The following is a 23,357-nucleotide window of genomic DNA, read 5'->3' on the forward strand; positions in this document are numbered from 1 at the left end:
ACTATTTATATATTTATATTCACAGCTTTTAGCTCTGGTCTTCACCAACTTAGTCAGTTTTGCTAGATTAATGTAGCCAAAATAAAACTGTAATGTCAGCTGCTAGATACCTGTTGAATGCCTAATATATGCTCCACCCTAGAGAGTCTAAATATTCACAGCCTCTCCCTGTTAGGGAATTTTCTTCAAAGAGAGGTTTATAGATACTAAGAAAAACAGAGCAAAATAGTTTTACTTATCATGTTAACATTCAAGAACAGCTCTGTCTGGTAGAAGTTTTTGAGATGACGGAATGTTCTGTGTCCACGACCCTGTAGGCACTATCCTCATGTGGCTATTGAGCACTTGAAATGTGACCAGTACAACTGAGGCACTAAAATTTTAATTTTATTTAATTTGAATTAATTTTATTTAAATAGCCAGATAGAACATAGTTTTTAATCTAGCTTTCAGGGGATCTCTTAATGTCCCTAAATTGATACAAAATACTCTGTGTATATGTGGTATTTTTGGAAGGGAGTTCAACACTTTTATCAAATTCTTAAAGGTGAATGAGAATCATCGTAAAGTTAGAAGCTGAACACAGTTTTTACTTATAAAAAGGAGAGTGTATTAATTTTCATAGTGAGAATAAAATGTAAAGCAAAGTCCTTTGGTGTTTTGTTATTACTATATGAAATTTGTTTGAACATGAGAGCCAACAGTTACGGAGCACATGTTTTTCTGACTGACATTGTGCTATTTATTTTACATATGATATATTATTTGATCCTTTCAACAGTGTGGGAAGTAATTGTTGTTACCTCATTTCACTTAAGAAGGAACAGATTCAGCATGATTTAGTAATTTGCCCATGGTCAAAAAGTCAAGTGTCGAAGCTATGAATCTTTCTCATTTACTTCAAAGTTTGTGCTCTTTCTATTGAACCATGCAACTTTGTCAACATTATATCATTGATAATTATAGCCACTAGAATTATTAAGCACATGTATTCCAAAAGAAGCCCAGAAATTTATTCGTTTCATAGTTCTAATTTAATAAAATTTAGTAGGTATATTGAATACATTGTTTATTATTTTGTTGTTGAGAAGAGCTAATGGATAGATTTGTCTCTTCTAAGGTAGAAACAGAAATAGGACAATCATGTCTTTCTAGACTATTTTGACCTTTATTAGTGTTCTCTTCCATTGATTTCTTATACTTACAATCTGACGTACAATTTATCATTAAATCATATTTTGTCCTATATGATTTGCCAGTATATCTATTAGTCTTAAGACCCCAGTAACTAGGAACAGTGGAAACTACATTTTATAGTTTTAAAATTTTTCTTATATATCAAGCAAATAATTACTGATAGGTCAATACATTTTGTTTTAATATTCGCATTTACTCCTTGAGTTTATTGAGAGAGCACTAATTCAGACATTTGAATAAAACATACACAGATGAAGAAAATCAAACCATTGAAATTATTTTTATACCAACCATTGGGCAATATACCCTCATTTCTTTTTAACTTTGCCAGTTCTGTGAGGAAAATTGAAGTAAAGTAGCCTGGAAAGAAATTGGGTTCAGGCTTGGAAAGTTTATTTCTCTTTGTGTCTTTGTTTTTCCTGTAATCAACTACAAGGGCTTCAAAGATGCTACACGTACATTCTAGGAAAATAATTAGTCGGAGACGTTTAATATTCTTTAAGGTATACTTCTAGCTTCTTGCATTACTGACCTTTTAATATTATGATGTCTTAGTAAAGCTCATATTTATAGTTCTAGAAGTCAAATACAGCTTGTTCTAAGCTACACTTATGTGATCGATTCAAATCAATAATATGAAATTTATATAACTTTTTGAAATCTTTAATTCACTAATCAATGAATTAAACAGTTTGATAATTGTTTAGGCTTGTTTGTTTGTTCTTGTTATTTGAACAATATCTGACTTTTTTATACCACTTCAGAAATTTAATACTAAGTTTTGTTTTGATTATTTTTACTAATGCTAAGAGATTTCTTATGGGAACAGTTGTTTCTCAACATTTTATTAATTTTGATGTTGACTGAATTTTGAGAACAAATAACAATTTTAATTAGTTGCGTCTTTTGATGTGAGTATAAAAATAGTTGTGTTTTTTAAAATTAAAATTAGTTATATTTCAAGTTGTTAAGTTTATTTTAAAATTGACAACATTTATCCTGATAAGTTTTTTCTTATAATTTTCTTCTTATTTCTGGAAACTCACTTTTCAGATGTGATTGTTTGTTTTTAATGAATAAAGTTCAGAATTAAACATAAAATAGGTCAAAAGTACATTTCGTGAATCGAAATTTTTAAATGAGTGTTAATGCAATTAAATTTTTTCATATCTCTGTTAAATATAAATAGACTTCTTAACTTAAATCATAAGGTCTACAGTGGCAAATACTAAAGTTGACTTCAACTTAATTTTAAGCAACTTAAGGGTGAGTACTACTTTTTCCTTTATTTCATACCCACTGCCTAGCATTGTCTACTTTTTACTGCTTGTGTGGCATTTGTTGAGTGAATGAATGAATTTTTCTGTATTTGTATATGTAGTTGTAAGGGTAAAAAAATTGAGGTTGGCAATCCATGAAATTTCACTCCATATTTATCTTTTCTTCCCTTCTGTTTATCTTTACTGATTTTCCTTTCCTTTCCTTTCTTCCTTTGTCTCTAGTACCAAAAATGGCCACAAGATGTATTTTGTTTATCTTAGAACAAGCATGAATGTGTGGTCAGTGAATGCATGAATGAACTATGCAAAAATATGGACATTTAACAGTAATTATTTTATTACAGTATTTAACATTTGCAACTTTAAGAAATAAGTAAAATGTACTTTATCTTCATAATCTCATACTATATTTTTATAAATGCCTTTTGTTTTTTTCCGTCTTGTCTTTTTTTTTTTGTTTGTAGCCCTGATGAAGAAAAACGCATTCCTTTACTCTGACTCGGAAATTTAGCTGTGAAAGAATATAATTGTTTTAGAAAGTTGGAAAACAATCACACTTACATTTGCCATTACCATTACCATTGGTATTTTAAATATATAAATATATATTTTATTTGTCCCTTTTCCTTTCCCTCTAAAAATTTAAGCAGTAGATTAATTCATAATGACATTAGTGATATGCTTTAAAAATAACTTTTGGTTGAGAGACTAGTAGTATGCATTAGAAAAAATTTTTAATATTAATGGACACCCTCTCCCCAACTTCTACTTCTGTTCCTTTGGTGAAGGAGCAGAGGTTTTGGATATACTTGTATTATAATCAGGGCTTGCTCTGTAACACTGAGCAAAGGTTGAGATTATTCTTAACTCTCTGAATCAGATTTTATTCTTTGGTTTAATAACTTAACTCTGTAGATGTTTAGATGAAATAATAAATACCAAGTTCCTATACATAATAAGGCACAGATTTGGCAGCCAGTAATCTCTATCTAGTGTTTTGCTGTTGTGGAAGACTGGAGTTTAATATTCCACAGGAAACTTGGGGCCCAGTGTAAAATACATGCCTGAGTTAACCCATTTGAGAGGTGAGGAAGCTGGAGTATTTGTGCATCAAATCCCATCAATTTCTGAGTGCAGGCTGCTCCTGGTTGTGTTAAATCTCTTGCACTTCTGTTCTGCCACTTGGGTGACAAAACAGGCCCAAGTAAAACCACAGAAAATCTTAGTCAAAGAAATGCGCATACAGGTAGGTGGAAGTCAGGCCTGTGTGCTGAACTGGCAGGTGTGAGGGATGTGGGTCGGTCACTGACAGACTCTGGTACAATTTTGTTACCTCACATCTGGTAATAAGACCTTAGAGTTCTAGCATTTCTTTCTTTTTTTTCTTTCTATCTTTTGGGAAATGAAATTAGTTACTTTCAGGATGCATGTAGGAAAACTCACAGATTTTCACACAGAAAAACATGTTTCTTTGTCTTATTCAAGGAAACTTGCCAGTATCTTCCAAATCAAATAACTGTCTTGGATGTTGGAGGTGTTTCCCCAAACTAGTTCCTGCATGTTCAAGTATTCTTTAAGTTTTACTTTGGTATGTAAATAGGCAGTCTTGATAAGGACATTAAAAAAAAATTAGACATTGATCAAGAAAGGAGAATTGTTTAGGTACAAGCTTTCAGGTGAATCCAAATTGAAAGGCAGATAAGCACTAAGTAAGTAGTTTCTTGCAGACCACAAAAATGAATAGTCGTTTTTCCCTTCACACTTTCCTGAAGTATGAACTCGGTGTGACATTCAGAGGGTAAAGAGACTAATAACGTTTCATTAATAAATTGTAAATAAGAATACCTTTATATTTATTTCTATAACATAAAGTTGACAAATTGCTTTTGCATTCACTGTCTTTTAAATTCTCTGCACTTTGGAAATGGATGGGAGAAGTCTGATTTTGTTTTACTTTACTTGCATGTGGAACAAAGAAAAAGTCAAGTGAAAAAATAATTCTAGAGAAATTGCAGTAATAGATGAGTGGCAATCTGTGACAGAAGGGAAGAGCAGAAATTGAAAGGTGCAATTGTGAAATAGATTAAGTTACAAAACAGTAAAAAAAAATAGTTTATATTGTAGCATGTGGATATCATTTGAGAAAAGTTACACTTCAATTAAAATAAGCTCATTGTTTTGTATTAGTTTTTAGCCAGCTTTATTTTAGAGCAGTTTTAGGTTCATAGCAAATTAAGCAGAATGTACAGAGTTCCTGTGTATTCCTCATCCCCGCCCCACCCACATACACAACCTCCCCCACTTTGAACATCCCCTACCACACTGATACATTTATTACAATCAGTGAAGCTGTATAGACACATCATGATCCCCCAAAGTCCATAGTTTTACATTAGAGTTTACTTGATGTTCTACATTCCGTGGGATTGGACAAATGTATGATAGATATGTTTCTACCATTGTAGCATCCTACACAATAGCTCAGTGCCCTACAAATCCTCTGTGTTCTACCTGTTCATCCTTTCCTCCCGCAACCCCTGGAAACACCTGATCTTTTTATTGTCTCCTTAGTGTGCCTTTTCCAGACAGCCATACAGGTGGAATCATGCAGTACGTAGCCTTTTCAGATTGGCTTTGCTCACTTAGTAATGTGCATTTGAGTTTCTGCCATGTCTTCTCCTGGCTTGATAGTTCATTTCTTTTTAGCTGTAGATAATATTCCATTGCCTAGATGTACCTCTGTTTATTTATCCATTTACTTGTTGAAAATGTCTTAGTTGCTTCCAGGTTTTGGAAATTGTGAATAAAGCTGCTATAAACAACTACATGCAGGGGGGTTTTCTTGGACATAAATTTTCAATTCATTTGGGTAAATATTAGGAAGGGCTATTGGTAGATTGTATGGTAAGAATATGTTTAGTTTTGTAAGAAACTGCCAAACTGTCCTTTAAAATGGCTGTACTATTTTGGATTCCAACCAAAAATGGGTGAGAATTTCCATTGCTTCATGTTCTTCCTGGAATTTGGTGTTGTCAGTGTTTTGGATTTTGGCTATTAGGTGTGTAGTGGTGTCTTATTGTTTTAATTTTAAATTCTCTAATGATATATGATGTTGAACATCTTTTCATATGCGTATTTGCCATATATAAAATATTTGGTGAGGCACCTGTTCCTCAAAGTCTTTGCTTATTTTTTGTGTTGTTTTATTTCTGTTTTGTTGAGTTTTAAGAGACCTTAGTCCTTAGTATAACAGTCCTTTATCAGATACGTGTTTTGCAAATATTCTCTCCCAGCCTGTAGCTTAGCTTCTCATTCTCTTGACAATGTCTTTTGCAGAGAATTTTTTAGCTTTACTGAAGGCCGGCTTACCAGTTCTTTCTGTCATGAATCATGCCTTTGGTGTTCTATGTGCAGTTGTCACCGTATGCAGTGTTTCCTGGATTTTCTCCTGTGGTATCATCTAGAAGTTTTATAGACTTGTGTTTTAAGTTTAGGTCTGTGATCCATTTGAGTTATTTTTTTTTGCTAAGTGTGTAGGGTCTATGTTCAGATTAATCTTTTTTTTTTTTGCATGTGGATGTCTAGTTTTTCCAACACCCATTTGTTGAAGAGACTGTCTTTTCTCCATTATATTGCCTTTGCTCCCTTGTCAGAGATCAGTTGATCATATTTATGTGCATTTATTTTTGAGTTCTCTCTTCTATTCCATTGATCTGTTTGTATATTCTTTTATCCATACCACATTGTCTTACTTACTTCAGCCTTATACTAAAGTCTTCAGTGTGGGTAGCACGAGTTCATCTTTGTTGTTTTCCTTCACTATTGTGTTGGCAGTCTTGTGTCTTTTGCCTCTTCAGTGTGTCAAAAACTACAAAATAACTTACATCAAGGTGGCAAAAACTGATATACTGACAACATTGAGTCATCCTACCCATGAACAGGGAATATCTATTTATTTAGTTCTTTAATATATTTCATCGGGGTTTTATAGTTTTTTCTCACATAGATCTTGTACATATTTTATAAGATTTATACCCAAATATTTCATTTTGTGGGATGCTAATGTAATTAGTAATGTGTTTTTAATTCACCTGTCACTTGTTTGTTGCTAGTACATAGGAAAGCAGTTGACTTTTGTATATTAACCTTGTATCCTGGCACTTTACTATTATTGCTTAGTAGTTACAGGAGCTCGTGTGTGTGTGTGTGTGTGTGTGTGTGTGTGTGTGTGTGTGAGAGAGAGAGAGAGAGAGAGAGAGAGAGGGAGAGGGAGAGGGAGAGGGAGAGGGAGAGGGAGAGAGGGAGAGATTCATTCAGATTTTTCCCACAGATATCAGGTCCCCTGAGAACAAAGAGTTTTTTTTTTCTTCCTTACAAGCCTGTGTATCTTTTATTTCCTCTCCTTATTGCATTAGCTAGGATTTCCAGTATGATTGAAAGAATTTGTGAGGGGATATCTTGCCTTGTTTCTGATGTTAACAGGAAATTTTCTAGTTTTCTTATTATTAAATATGATGTAGTTGTAGGTGTTGGTAGATACACTTTATCAAGTTGAAGGAATTCCCTCTATTCCTAATTTACTTAGAGTTTTTATTATGAATGGGTGTTGAATTGTGTGACATGGTCTTTGTGCATTTATTCTGTGATTTTTCTCTTTGGCGTGATGATGACATAATGCCTGTAGATGTGATAGATCACATAATTGATTTCTGAATGTTGAGCCAGCCTTGCATACCTAGGATAAATCTCACTTGGTCATAGCATGTAAGTTTACACGTTGTTGAATTTGATTTGCTAATATTTGCATTTATCTTTACGAAATGTATGGATCTGTAGTTTTTTTTCTTGCAATGTTTTTTGATACTGTGTTAGGGTAATGCTGGCCTCATAAAAAGAGTTAAGAAGTAGTCCCCTGCTTCTTTCTACTGAAAGAGATTGTAGAGAATTGGTCAAGTGTCTAAATTGTATTTTTAGTAGAATTTACCAGTGAACTCACTTGGCCCTGGTGCTTCCTGTTTTAGAAGGTTATTAATTATTGATTCAGTTTCTTTAGTGAATACAAGCCGATTTGCATTGTTTCTTCTTATGTGAGTTGTGACAAATTGTGCCTTTCAAGGAATTGGCCCATTTGTCTAGATTATTAAATTTGTAGATTTAGAGTTGTTCTTAGTCCTTCATGATCTTTGTTAGTGTCTATAGGCTCTGTGGGGATATCTCCTCTTTGATTTCTGATAGTAGTTATTCTTGCCATCTTTCTTTTTTTCTGGTTAGCCTGCCTACAGGTTTATTGATTTTATTAATCTTTTCGAAGAACCACTTTTTTTGGTTTCATTGATTTTTCTCAACTGCTCTCATGGTTTCAGTTTCATTGACTTCTGCTCTAATTTTTATTTCATTTCTTCAACTTACTTTGGATTTAATTTGCTCTTTTTCTAGTTTCCTAAGGTAGAAGCTTAGATGATTGATTTTTTAGATCTTATTTCTAATATACACATTTTAATGCTATAAATTCTGTGAGTTTCTCCATAAGCATTGTTTTCACTATATCCCACATATTTTGCTGACTTGCATTTGCCTTTTCATTTAAGCTCATAATATTTAAATTTTTTTCTTAGGCTTTTTTCTTTGTCCCACATGTTACTTAGAAGTGTATTGTTTAATTTCCAAGAATTTTGGGATTTTCCCGTTTGTTTCTGTTTTTGATTTCTAATTTAATTCCATTGTGGTCTGAGAGCAGACATTATGGCTTCTTTTTTTAAAAAAAGATTGTTAAAGTGTGTTTTATGACCCAGAACATGGTCTCTTTTCATGAATGTTTCATGTTAGCTTGAGAAGAATGTATAACCTGCTGTTGGATGAAGTAGGTTCTAGATGTCGGTTGTTTTCAGTTGCTGAGTTCACTTCTGTCTGTATTGACTTCCTGCCCTCTGGCGCTGTGCATTTCTGATAGAGACAGTGTGAAAGTCTTTAACGATAATAGCAGATTACTTTATTTTTCCTTTTAGTTCTATGAGTGTTTGCCTCATATAGTTTGATGCTGTTTTGTTAGGCTCATACACATTAAAGATTGTTATCTTCTTGACCCTTCTTGACCCTTGACTCTTGACCCTTTTATTATTATGGAATGTCCTTCATTACCCATCAGATCTTTCCTTGCCTCAAGTCTGCTCTGGTTGAAGTTAATATATCTACCCACTTTGTTTTGATCAGTGTTATCTTGGCATAACTTTTTCATCCCTTCACTTTTAATCTGTATGTCTTTATATTTAAAGTGAGTTTCTTGAAGACAACATACAGTTGGGTCTTGTTTTTTTATCCACTCTTGACAATCTCAGTCTTTTAGTTCATGTATTTAGACCATTGATGTTTATAGTAGTTAATAGAGTAGATTAGTATCTCCCACATATTTGCCACTGTGTTCTATTTGTTGCCTTTGTGGGGGTTTTTTTGCTTTAATTTTTGTCTTCCATACTTTTTCTGTTTTGTAGTTCTAATCGAACATTTTATATGATTTACTTTTTTAGCATATCAATTATACTTCTTTTAAAATGTTTTTTAGTGGTTACCCTAGAATTTGCACTGTACATATACAGTTAATCCAAGTTTTCTTTCAAATAATGTACCTCTTCCTGGGTAGTATGAGTACCTTATAATAACAGAATAAGCTTAATTCTTCTCTCCTGTCCCTTGTGCCATTTTTGCTTATAAATAAGCATACATACATATCCATAATTGGTTACATTGTTGTTATTATTTTGATCAAACCATTAGATCTATTATCAATCAGATCCATTAAAGATAAGCAAAATAAAAGCTGTCATCTTACCTTCACTTATTGTCTAGTGTTCTTTTTCTTTTTATATAGATCCCTATTTGTGACCTACACAATTTTCCTTCTCTCTGAAAACCTTCTTTTAACATTTTGCGTATAAGGGAATGATGTCAATAGTGTGGAATTTGGTTTGGAGGTTTTTTCCAAACCACTTTAAACACGTTAATGTTTTGGAATGATCAAGAGGAAAGCTTTTGCACAACTAAAGAAAAAGCCTTAGTAGCTTAAGAAAAATGCTGAAAATTCTGTAAAAGTACCATTCTATATTTCAGTAAAGTACTTTTGATTGGCTTAAAAATTGATATTTATTCTCCTATATTAAAAGATCTGAGGAAGTTGTAAGTTTAGTTGAAGAAGCTGTGAGGGTAGTTCACTTTTGTTAAAAAGAAATTGATAGAGAAAGCTACCTCTAGATGGTATTTCTAATTTTTAGCAACCTGTTCTCTATTAGAAGTGAATATCTTCAAGGAACCACTTCAAAGGAAGAGGCCTGAGCTCCTGGATATGAAGCTTTAAAGGTTGGACTGGCTTATTGATACACATGCCAGTGAAAACTTAAAGTATACTAATATTTTTATAAGGATTATTGTTGTTTTGTTAGGACTCAGATTTTAAAATTCCATAGATTTTGAGTGGTGTGGCTCTAATGCCTTTTGAACTTCTGTTTTCTTTAGAAGTTCAGCTATTTTTATTTTATAAGGCATGATATTATTTGGGAATGTATCTATTGTGTTATAGCAGAGACACTTGTACTCAATTCTGGGTTGATAGTGATAATCACCTTTCTGAGAAACAAGCATAACGTAATCATCTTCTACCTCATTTTTTTTCATTGCCCATTGTAGTGGCGAGCAGAGAGATCACTAGCCTGTTTGTGTGTGATAGAAGAAGATGGTGCTTCCTCTGAGCAGGTTTAGATTTGTAATTGCAGGGCTTGGAATGGAGAGCTCTTGCTGTATTTTAGCTCTGCCTGCCCTGTCGGGCAGGCCCCTTGTGCACTGTATAACAGCATTCCCCCCTTGTCTGTGGTTTCACTGTTAGTGGTTTTAGCTACCCATGGCCAACTGAAAATATTAAATAGAAAATTCCAGAAATAAACAATTTATAAGTTTTAAATTATTCACCGTTCTGAGTAGTATGATGAAATCTCATGCTGTCCCACACACTCCATCCTGTGCAGGACATGAATCATCCATCTGTCCAATGTATCCACGCCTTAATGTGCTACCAGCCTGTTAGTCACTTAGCAGCCATCTTGGTTCTTAGATTGACTATCACGGTAGCTCAGTGTTTGTGTTCATGTAATGCTTGTTTTACTTAATAATGACCCCAAAGTGCAAAAGTGGGGATGACAGCAATTCGATATGCCAAGGAGAAGTCCTAAAGTGCTTCCTTTAAGTGAAAAGGCAAAGTTCTTGACTTAAGGAGAGAAAAAAAATCGTCTGCTGAGGTTGCTAAGATGTATAGTAAGAATGAAGCATCTGTGAAGTTGTAAAGAAGAAAAAATAAATTTGTGCTAGTTTTGCTGTCACACCTCATACTGCAAACGTACAGTCACAGTGTATGATAGTTAAGATGGAAAAAGCATTAAATTTGTGGGTGGAAGACATGAACAGAGACAGATCACACGTAACTTTTATTACAGTGTATTATAATTGTTCTATTTTATTAGTTATTGTCGTTAATTTCACTATCCCTAATTTAGAAATTAAATTTTATTATAGGTATGCATGGGTAGGAAAAAATACTGTATAAGTAGGGTTTGGTACTAACTACAGTTTCAGGCATCTGCTGGGGGTCTTAGAATGTGTCCCCTGTGATAAGGGAGGACTACTGTAATTTGGAAATATAGTGGCCCAGATTCCCTGAACAAAAGAGACACACTCACATGCACATACATACACACAATGCTTGTTGAATTGCTAAAGTGTGTGACTTCAGACTGTTTAGCAAATACATTTGGATTAGTTTTTAAAAATTTATTTTCTTTATTTGTATGCCTCTATTTGTGTTTTTGGTATTGTACAAGGATTTTAAAAACACAGCTAAGACTATTTATCAGGCTATTCACTTTCAAAGTTCTTTCCGTACAATAGAAGTAGAGTAGTAATTAGCATGAATAAGTGGTCCCCAACCTCTTCTTTTTTTTCTCATATGTTTTCTTTGGCTGCGGGGGGACTGGGTGAATAGATGGTAGTAGGGGAACAAGACTAAATTTGGCAATCTGATTTGTTAATTCTTGCAAACTAATACTGATAATTTTGGTTTAGGCAGTTGATGCATCTGGTTCTGCTGGAGTTCTAGGCAGAACTGCATAATATATTAAGATTGTTTTTTTCTCCCTTTTATTTCTCCTTCATTTTAGGGAACCCATTTTAAGTTCCAGTCTGAGATTTTCCTTGGATATCCTAAATGGCATCCCCACTTGGTTTATCTCCATGCCAAAATTCCCTAGAGTTTAACGGTTCATTTATTTATTGATTTAGTTCGCGTATTTGTTTTTCCTGTTCATGTTTACAATTATGTGGTAGAGCATTAATGTTATTAGCTTGTATGTCAATGAGGCTTAATTTTCTTAAAGACAGTGAAGACTTTTAATGAGAACTTCTTAAACTAAGTGATCCTAATGGCCCAAAATGTTTTTGAAGGACAGGTATACTAAGATTTATGCTAACTAAGCTGTCATAATAAGAAGACCTCAAAAATGAACACGCAGAATTTTTTTCTCATTTAATAGTCAAGAAGTAGCTTTGCCTTACATGGTTTTTTGTTTGCAGAGAACAGTTGGCTTTGCTGTCCTGTAGGATGTTGTTGAAACTAACTTACCAGTACTTCATCTGATTTCCACATCCAATCATTTTTAATGACAGGTTGCACACATTACTTTGTCTCGTATTGGATTGTCAAGAACTTAGTCACATACCCACACTGCAAAGAAGGCTGGAAAATGTGGTCTTTAGCTGAGCTGCTATAGGCTCAGCTAAGACTTGGGTGTTTTTATTATAAAAAATAGAGGAGAATGGATATTAAGGGAAAATAAACAGTCTGTTCAATTTGCCCTGTTGGCCACCCAAATATCCATGCACTCTCTCCTCATAGAGAAAACACGGCTCCTGAAGGATCACAACTCAAAGACATATTCAGTAGGTGGAATAAATTCCTCTTTGTCAGATCCAAGGTGTGGTTTCTTATGATGTGGTGACCTATAAACTAATAGACAACTTTTCTAACCATCTTCCCTTTTTATTTCTGTGTATATGTATATATAGGAGTAAAAACAGAAAAGCTACAATATAAATTCCCACTGGAAAAAGAAAAGAGTGGGATACACATGATAGTTCCTGGTCCTTTTTGGCATCAATAAGATTTCTTGCTCTGGAACTGGAATAAGTACTCGATAGGATTTTAAGTCTGTTTTCAAGAGAAACTTCTTTGTCCTCCATGTTCCCTGACTTTACATTTTGGGAATTATTTCTTAGCCATTGCCCTTTGTGTCTATATGTGAAAAGGGCGTTAGAGAGTATATTCTCATTGAAAGCTGTACAGTATTCTCACAATGTGTCCTGTTGATGCAGATTTGGGTTCCCCAGGTAGAACATGTTAGGTTAGGCTTGTGGTGTTTTGTTTTTATTTGTCTATTTGTTTGTTTTTTACTAATAGAGCTTCCTCATTTATACTTTCTGGCTGGCCTCCAGTCATTTATATATGAAAATATCACAGCGAAAGATCTTATGTGGTCATAGTTGTTAATCATAAAGATTAGTTAATTTGCTAGTTACTTTCCACTTTCCCTCAGTTTAATGACTGCTACCTTGAGGCCACCAAAATAGTACATTCATCTGATTTTTGCTTCCAGGTTGCTCTCATTGTGTGGCTTAGAACTCTTAAGACAGATTCTTGGAATACACTTTTTGTTGTCACTTGTAGAGGAGCATTTGGCTTTCTTGATCCTTTAAGTCCCTGTATTATGAATTTTTATTAAATTAGAAGTAGTGTAGCCCTGACTGGTGTGGCTCAGTTGGTTGGGTGTTGTCCCCCAAAGGAAAAGGTCGCTGGTTTGATTCCTGGTCAGGGTACATGCCTGGGTTGCAGGTTCGGTCCCCAGTTGGGACGTGCAGGAGAGGCAACCTATCAGTGTTTCTCTCTCACATCAGTGTTTCTCTCTCACATCAATGTTTCTCCCCCTCCTCCCTCTCTCTTCCCTCTCTCTAAAAATAAATAACTAAAATCTTTAAAAAAATTGTATTTTTTCCATTACCATATAACCCTGATATACCCCCTGCCTACAATCGCCATGCTGTTGTCCATGTCTGTGAGTCCCTTTTCTTTTTTTGCTAGATCCCTCTGCCCCCAACCTCTCCAACCCAATAGCTGTCATCTCTGTCTCTATTTTGCTTTTTAGTTCAGTTTGTTCATTAGATTCCACATACAATTGAAATCATGGTATTTGTCTTTCTTCCTGAAGTAGTGTAGTCAGAGGGAGCCTCCCTAAGGTTTTTTTTCTCTGCTTGTAAATTAATTCTTGCCTAAATTAATTTATTTCAGGCTTAAACAGCAAGGAACAGCCAGCACATTACAACATTTTCTAGTTCTCTCTTTTAAATGATCATGTTTTCCTAATGTAGTATACATAGTGTAGTATAGAAAGGAAAACTCACCTATACCATCTCTTTCCTGTCTGCTTGCTGCCCGACCTTTATGTTAATACCATATGTTTTGGGTTTCTCTCATGGCTCACCCTATCATTCATAGAAATTTCTGTAACATTTAGCAAAAAGGTTGTTATAAGAAAGAGGCATAAAACTATAATAGCTCAAGCATGACATAACTTTCTTTTTCTCGCAGAACAATAGAGAGATAAATGGGTAATACCGGACGGATAAAAAGCTCTGCTTCCATGAAATTGTACAGGAGCACTCAACAAAGGAAACTATGAACTACTTTCAAATTTTTTTGTTCTTTAAAGATTTTGGCCCAATATGCAACTGTAGTGTTTTTTTCAAAGGCAGTGAAGCTTTGGGTATGAAATATTAGAACAAAAATAGAAGCCATTGGGGGGGGGGGAGAGAGAGAGAGAGATCACACACACATGTAAAAGTTATTTGAGTTCTAGCCATGACAGAGTGGGGTTACTGGTACTAGACTCACTTTTTGGCTGTAAACTAGAAAACTTGTCAAAATATGGGGGATGGTAAAAGTAGGTTTACAGTTTGTGTGGAAAATTATACAATAATTAATGAACAATAATACAAAAGTAAATTGTTTTGCATACTCACAACTGTAAACCTCCTTTTTTTTGCCCCATCCTGTATTGAGACAGTCACTGTTTTCCGAAAATGGACACAGTGGGTGGAAGGCAGCAAAGGGCAGAGTTTCAGTGGTTTCTGAGGAAAGAGAAACAGTGGAAGTAACTCTTGTGATTGCCCTTGTTTTCTGCTTGAAGGCACTTTCTCATCTCTGATGCAGGGGGAGGAAAACTAAGTAGAGCACAGTGATCTTAATTGAGATAAAGATTAGAGTTTGGGAGGCTGGGGTAGCTGGAATTTTAGTAGAGAACACTGAAATTGAGGGATCTACTTATGCAAAGAAAATGCTCCAGAAATATTCATGCAATCCCTTGAGAAAACTTTGTTGAATACTAAACTATGCATGTGTATGTAAAATTCCACAGGGGCAAAGAACTATTAGGAAGCTGTAATATGAACAGTTTCCAGCACTCCTACACAGTTCAGGTATGTTTGAGTTCTGAGTAAGCAGAGTGGAGAGACTTTGTTGAACATTTGGAGCTTTTTGACACCCCGGAAAGGTCACACTTCAAGAGTAACACTGAATTAGCCCTAGTCAATGACTATTCTATACCTCTTAAAAAATTTTTTTTTTATTCTCACCTGAGGACATTATTTTATTGCTTTTAGAGAAGAGAGGAAGGGAGAGAAACATCGATGCAAGAGAGAAGCATCGATCTGTTGCCTCCTGTATGCATCCGGACCAGGGACTGAAGCTGCAGCCTAGGTTTGTGCCCTGACCGAGAATCGACCCCACAACATTTAAGTTATGGGATGGTGCTCCAACCAGCTGAGCCACACTAGTCAGGGCCTACTCTATGCCTATACCGCTTAACAGATCTTAAAAGCAAGCTGAAAACAATGAATTTGAATAGCAAGTAATTTAAGAACCTGTTGAAACAAAGTTTATCACTCTAAATGAAGACCATTAAACCCATAAATTCAACAATATTTATAGTGTCCATAATAAATGTGTTATACACACACATGCGTGTGTGTGTGTGTGTGTGTGTGTGTAAAACCAATTGCATGCAAAGAAGGGGGAGAAAATCATCAACAAAAACAGACACAAATGACAGAGATAATGAGAGTAGGGAAAAACTTTAAGATATCTATTGTAAGCATATGTAAGGGCTTAAAAGCAAAGCGTGAAATAATGAAAGAAATTGAATATACAATAAAGAACCACTGAACTTTTAGGGAAAAAATACAACATCTGAAATGAAAACTATTGTTTCAACAAGAGACTAGACATTCAGAAGTGTTCAGTCAGTTTTTACATACAGCAACATAAACTACCCAAACTGAAGCTCGTAGGGTAAAAATAGCAAAAAGAAAATGAACTGAATAGCAGTGACCTGCATATAATATCAAATCCATATCAAATACAGTGTGAGTTCTCCATAATTGGAGTTCTAGATATAAGAGGGAAGGGAGGAAGAAAAAGAAACAGGAAAAATAATGGCCACATTTTTTCCAAATTTGCTGAAAACTATAAAACCATAGATTTAAAAAGCTCAATAAATCAAAAATAGGATAAAAACAAATGAACTCATACCAAGGAATATTGCAGTTAAATCATTAAGTTCTAGTGATACAGAGAAAAATCTTAAAAGCAGTAAGGGGTAGGGGAGACACTTTATATATGAGATCAAAGATATAACAATGACAACAAAAAGAACTGACCTCTCACCATAAGGTATGCAAGCCAGAAAACAATGGAATGATATATTTAAAGTGCTGAAAAGAAAACCTAAAATTCTCCACCCAGTGGTCTTTAAAAAAAAAAAAAGGCAAAAATAATATTTCCAAATAAAACAGAAAAATTGCTCAGTATACTGATACTGTAAGAAAACTTAAAAGGTGTTCTTCAGGCCCAAAGAAAATGGTAGAGTGAAAACTCAGATCTACACAAAGGGAAGAAATGGCAAGAGATGTAGAATATGTAGTTCTGAAATACGGAAGTTAGACTACTACACATTTCCAAATAACTCATGGGTGAAACAAAATTAGAGAATTTATAAAGTGTTTAGAATGATAACAAAAACAGCATACCTAATTTTGTGGGATGCAGCTACTAGATTACTAAATCTTAGATGAAAATGTATGGCTATAAATGCTTATATTAGAAGAAGTGTGTAAAGTCTTTGGTCTAAGTTTCCCACTTAACCTACAAAATCATGATCAAATTAAACCCAAAGAAAGTAGGAAGATATTACCAAGAATGTAATGAAATATAAAGCCCAAAACATAGACAAAATTAGAGACACCACCAAAAGCTTGTTCTTTGAAACGATTAAGTTGATAAACTTGTAGCTAGATTGATCGGGGGGAAAAGTTACCAATACTAGGAAAGAAAGAAAAGTAGTGCTATAGATGATAAAAGCATTAATGGAATAATCAGAATATTATGAGCAATTTCAACAACTCAGACAAAATAGACTAAGTGCTTGAAAGACACAAATTACCCAAACTGACACAAGAAATAGAAAACTTAAAAAACTTGTATCAGAGCAATCAAGTTAATAATTAAAAACCTTCTCTGATAGGAAATTCCAGTCCCAGATGGCTTCACTAATTACTTTTCTTAAAACTCAGGTAATAAACAATTCTGATTCAACACAAACTTCTTCAAAAAATATAGGAGAGAACACTTCGTGACTCATTATGAGGCAAGTGTTAGCTTGATTCTAAAACCAGATAGACATTACAAGAAAAAAAGCAGATCAATACTTTTTTTGGTTGTAGATGCAAAACATCCCTAATGAAATAGCAAATAGAGTCAACTAAAATATTAAAAAGATAATACATCATGATCGAAATGGTTTATACCAGGGAGCAAAGTTGACTTAATATTGAAAAATCAAAGAAAAAAGAAATAACATATACTTATGTCCATATAATCAAAAATAATTTGACAAAATTTAAACCCATTCATGGTAAAAACTAACAACAAACCTGGGATAGACAGAAACTTCTTAAATCTGACCAGGACATTTACAAAAGGTTTATGGCTAGCATTACATTTGATTACAAGAGACTGAATGCTCCCTCTGTAATGTATGATCAGGAAGAAGGTCAGGATGTCCACTCACATGACTTAAATTAACACCACAGTGCAATTTCTAGCCAGTCAAGCAATGTGAGAAAAATAATAAAAGGCATCCAGATTACACATAAATAAAAGTGTCTTTATTTGCAGTTGACAATAATATATGTAGGAAATACTAAGGATTGTTACTGGGTGTCTTTTTCTATAGAGATTGACAAGCTGATTCTCAAGTTTAGAATGGTCAAAACAATATTGAGAAATAACTAATTTGGAGAACTTACACTACTGGATTTTAAGAATTATTGTAAATTACAGTAATAGCGTGGTGTAGAGTTAAGGTGTTGAGATAGATATCCTACGGGTGGGTGGATGCATGTGTGTGTGTGTGTTTGTGGTGTATACAACAAATATAGTGTTCATAGACACATTTATTCAAGGATAGTTTTTTTTTTCTATTAAAGAATAATAGAATCTTTTAACAAATGGTTCAGGAATTAAATTTTTCATAGAGAAAGAAATGAATCTGGACCCTAACCTCACACCATACACAGAAATAAATTGGATTATAGATCTAAAAGCTAAAACTCTGAAATTTTAGAAACATGATTAAATCTTTATGACTTTATGTTCAGCAAAGATTTCTTAGGACATAAAAAGATCTACCCATAAAAGGAAAATTTGATAAATTGGACTTCTTCAAAATTAGAATCTTGCTCCTTGAAAAACACTATTAGGAAAATGAAAGGCAAGCTACAGACTGGGAGCTGTGTGTACTTCCAGTACATGTAGCCTGACACAGGTCTCGTATAAGTAAGAAGACAAGAACATAATTAAATGTGAGCCAACAATTTGAACAGACACTTTGTCAAGGAAGTCATAATCCCTTGGGAAGCCTGAAAAGCATATGAAAACATGTATCCTACATCAGGGATTGGAGAACTACAAACCATGGACCGAATCTTGTTCATTGACTCTTTTTGTAAACAGAGTTTTATTGGAATGCAGTCACACCCATATGGCTGTTCTCCTGCCATCATGGCAGAGTTGAGTAGTCGTTAAAGAGTCCAGGTGGCCCACAAAAGCCGAAAATATTTACTATCTGCCTGTCTACAGGAAAAGTTTACTCACCCTTTGTCTAAAGGATACACTCTTTCTACGTGAGCAAACACCAGTGGAGAAATTTGGCATGATTTACTGTGTTTTTTTCCAAGATAATCCTCATTTTGGGGGGCGGGGGTAGTTATTTTCCACAATCAAGTCATCTTTTTTTCGTTTTATTTATTGTTTTTAGACAGAGAAACATCGATTTGTTGTTTCCCTTATACATTCAATGGTTACTTCATATGTGTGCCCTGACCGACGATCAAACCTGCAACCTTGGTATATTGGGACAACAGTCTAACCAGCTGAGCTTCCCAGCCAGGGCCTTCTTTTCTTATTTTTCGTTGTAGTTATTTCATTGTGAGTGACCTAAAAAATTCATGTTAAAGGCAAAATTTAACTTACATCAGCACCTCCTTAAGTCTTGGTGACTTATGTAATATTAGAAAGCACTCACTTTGAGGAACTATACTTCAAGGTCAAAACAGGGATGTAGCTTCATGATGTTGAGAAGAAGTTAGTACCAAGAGAAACTGTACTGAAAACAACTTGCTTTAAACAGTTTGTATTTATTTTCTTGAGCAAGTTAAGTGATGACTGCAAGTAAGCAAGGATGGGAATTGAAAGCATGTGTAGCTGTTCTGGGGACTGACTAGTCCCACTGCCCAGGTGGTCTCCACTCACAAATGTTTTTTTCACTGGAAGGAGAGCCTCTCTTTATAGTTGGCAAGTGGTGGTCAGTGATCAAACACACCAGAGAGATCCAAGAAGGCAATGTTAGTGGTCTAGTGAGCCAATCTTATATGCTAATTGGGAAGTCTGGACACCACATATGACTCATATTCTTATTTATTTGTTGGTGCATCATCTGTGTTCTCATTGGCTGGGATCTAAGTTATATAAACCATTACATCATTGGTTGTATAAGTTGTTTACATAAAACCTGCTTTGACTTTAGGGTACAGCAGGTGTTAATTTCCTTTTGAATGAGATAGTCATATGCTTATTTGTAACTTGTTTGCAATATTGATTACTTTTGAGAAAAACAGGTTTTCATCCAAGGGAACATTTTTGGTGGAAAAGGTTGTTTACCACTTTCAATTATAGCAAATGTGTTTTTCACTCCTATTAAAATGTAGGATAACGTATCCTTTATAGACAATGCATTCTATGTACCACAATAAAGTCCCAGCATTATTTAACTTACTTAAATTTAATATGGTAATTGCTATTTTTCTATGTTAGTATAATTTAATATAGTTTATGAACATAAAAATGATTTTTCTATATTTAAATATCAGAATATTTTTACTGGAAGTACAGTAACATGAACTCTATGAAATTTTTTTTTCTTTATTATATTTGACCATTAGCTAATCATCAGTTTGATAGCCAAGCAAAATTGCATGTTGTAGGGAAATTTGCCAACTGGGGCAAAATTTACTGAAAGAATATCTAAGATCATCTTTGATTTCCCCGTGCTTTCCACTACACCATACTTGTGCAAGTCCTTTCAACTTTAAAATGAACCTTAAATCCATTCTCTTCAGCTGTTCATCTCCCACCCCTTTCCCAGCCCAAGCTGTTTTCATCTTTTACTTAGTGTTTTAGTCAGAATAGACTGTATTTAGAGTAACGAATTAAGCTCCTAATCTCAGTAGTTTAATACTTCAAAGGTTTACCTGGTTTACATAAAATCTGGTGTGGTTTGGTCTGTGATCCTCCTCCATCTTGTAGCTCTACTATCTGCACTAGTGGCTTTGAAGGTTGTCAAGTGGACTGAAATGACTAGGTCACAATAGCTCATTGGTCAGAACTAGTCACATGGTTCCAATCTTACTGCAAGGAAGGCTGGGAAATGTAGTACACCATGAGAAATATTTGGAGATTACTATCTGTGTCACATCCAGATTATTAATCCAGATTATAATAGTTGTATCCTAACTGGTTTCCTTATTTCTTCCCATGTCCTACTTCAGTGCTTTCTCTACCAAGTAGCTGGAGTGCTTGGAAAAAGTGTTTCTGTTGTGATCTTGCTAATAACTCCCTTTTTGCATAAAACCTAACACTTTATCCTCACTTATGCAACTGCTGCATTATCTGGCCCTTGCCTTCCTCACTAGTCACATGATTGGTAATTAGTGTTATTGAATATTACCTATGAATAGGTATTTTGAATAGGTATTCTCTTTTGTCCAGAGTTATGAAAATGTGATTTAAGAGTGTCAAATTTATAAAATCACAATAATGGCTATAAACTGAATAATGCCAAGAGAAGTCTTAATTTATGAAGGTCTCCTTAATTACTTTGTGTGCAATTATAATCTTTTAATAAATAAGTTTTGGGGAACATTGATATATTATAAAATCCTGTTATAATGGGTAAGTTCTGTATAGTAAAGTTAAAACTTTATTATGTTTCCCTGACAATTTCTTATAGTGAATATTTTCTCTGACTAATATATATATGAAAGACTTTACATTATGATTAAATGTTTTTAAAAAATTAATAGACTTGATTTTTTATAGAGCAGTTTTATATTTAAAGCAAAATTGAGCAGAAAGTACAGAGAGTTCTCACATACCCCCATACCTACATAAATTTAACTTCCCCCACTATCAACATATGATACCACATAGTGCGTTTTTTATAGTCTATGAACCTACATTGACACATCTTTATCACCTAGGGTTTATAGTTTACATTACAGTTCACTCTTGGTCTTGCACATTTCATGGACTTTGACAATAAACGGAGTTTTAAACATGTTTCTCATGAAGTTTGTGTTTTGCCATTAAGTAGTTATTGTCCTTCAGTTATGCCTTCAACCTCTGTCATGTTTTTTCTTTAATCTGAAGCTCCTAACGAATTTAAACACACACACACATATACACACTCCCCCAAATAATTGTTTCCTAGTTGAAATGGAGTATTTTCGTAAAATAATTTGTAATCTTTCAAAATGTGTATTAGAGCAGCACACCTGCCAAAAGATAGAGGATCTAGTGTTCAACTCTTATTTTCAGATATACACTGAAAGATAGGCTTTATTTAAATTCTCGGTCATATCTGGCCTGTGAATCATGAAAATCGGGTTTTTAACAAGCTGTTTACTTTAATAAATATGTCAAAAATCTATATATTTGGTATGCTTATTTGAAATGTAGCAGAGCATTCATTGTTAATAATTTTTGACAATTTCTTTAAATTGATTTTTAAGTATTTGATGAGGTAATAGTGATTTGTTTTAACAAAACTTACAGTACAATTGAATAGCTAAGGTTTGTTACATAGATTTAGATCTAGCACAGTTTGAATGAGTTTCCTGACACATGACTGGTTTCTATGTAACACCTGGTTGCATAGAAAGGCCTCGTGCAATAGTTTTTCCATGGTGTTAGTTTTGTCATTCTTGTTTTCTTTTCTTTGCTGGCCCACTTCTATTTCAGCCCTTCAGCATTAATAAAGTATTAAGTAGCGAAGGAGATTATCCTGCTGTTGGATAAGTAATATTGAATAAAAACAGGTGTTTGTGGAATAGAAAGATAAGAAAATTTTATCTTTTCCTTTGATAAGAAATTGATACACCATTCTCAGTTCATGTAATTAGATGTTTTGGAAAGGAAATCAGGGTTGTGTGACAGGAGTCAAGGGACTTACTCAGCTGCCTCTGTGAAAACTCGATTGCCTTTGTGCTCTGACTAACAATGTATGTGTTGTTCACAGTAACTGTAGTACTGAATGGAAGTGGCTTGTAGACAGAGCAAGAGTTGGCAGCCGATGGACGTGGCTTCAAGCCCAGATTTCAGAACTAGAATACAAAATCCAACAACTAACGGATGTTCATAGGCAGATTCGTGCCTCCAAGGTATTTTCTGTGTTCTTCTATTCTTTACAAAATATTACTGTTTGAATTTCTCCTCATCTCCACACAAAATAATTGTTAAAGGTTTTGTAAAAATGTAGTTAATGTGAAGACTTTTGCTATATTAATTGCTATAAATTGAAGCTATCTTTGTAATGCCTTTGTATATATTGTGATCGTTTTATCATACTTAAGCAATTCAGAACTTTGTTGGATTCCAGTTAATAGAAGTGATACACATTTTTTGTAAACCTCTACTTTCTTGATATTTATTTTATCATATGTAAGAAATAGTGTATCTTACTGGAATTTCCTTAGATGTTTTTCGTTTTGTTTTAAAACATAAAAAATTGCAGAAAGCCATTTGATGAACGCCTGCATACCCACCCCCAAATTTATCATATATTAAATTTTTACTAGTATGCGTTTAGTTTCTAGAATAATAAAGCATTACTTATACAATTTGAAGTACTCGTATAGCCCTACCCGATCCCATTCTCTTTCCCTGTGCCCCTATAACCACTATTCTTATTCCAACATTTTTTGATATAATTATGTATTTTTTTAATTTTATTAAATTTAATCGGGTGACATCGGTTAATAAAATTATATAGGTTTCAAATGTATGTTTTTATATTATTGGCAGGTAGGTATCTATGTATTTCTACAAATAATATTTATTTTCCATGCTTCTGAAGTTTATATAAATGATACTGCAAACTCTTTTGCAACTTGCTTCTTTTT

General features: G+C 34.0%; 1 protein-coding gene across 4 annotated transcripts in view; it reads left to right on the forward strand.

The window, feature by feature from the left end:
* KANSL1L (KAT8 regulatory NSL complex subunit 1 like) overlaps nt 1-23,357 on the forward strand; it is a 112,730-nt gene that overhangs the window by 18,039 nt on the left and 71,334 nt on the right. For all 4 annotated transcript variants that reach the window (XM_054585700.1, XM_054585698.1, XM_054585699.1 and 1 more), the window contains one exon: nt 22,475-22,616. In XM_054585700.1, the coding sequence (XP_054441675.1) occupies nt 22,475-22,616 (142 nt within the window). The remainder of the gene's footprint in view (nt 1-22,474; nt 22,617-23,357) is intronic.

Source organism: Pteronotus mesoamericanus, unplaced genomic scaffold, assembly GCF_021234165.1.
Source record: "Pteronotus mesoamericanus isolate MK-2021 breed Mesoamerican mustached bat unplaced genomic scaffold, CSHL_Meso_final contig_90, whole genome shotgun sequence".
Lineage (NCBI taxonomy): Eukaryota > Metazoa > Chordata > Mammalia > Chiroptera > Mormoopidae > Pteronotus > Pteronotus mesoamericanus.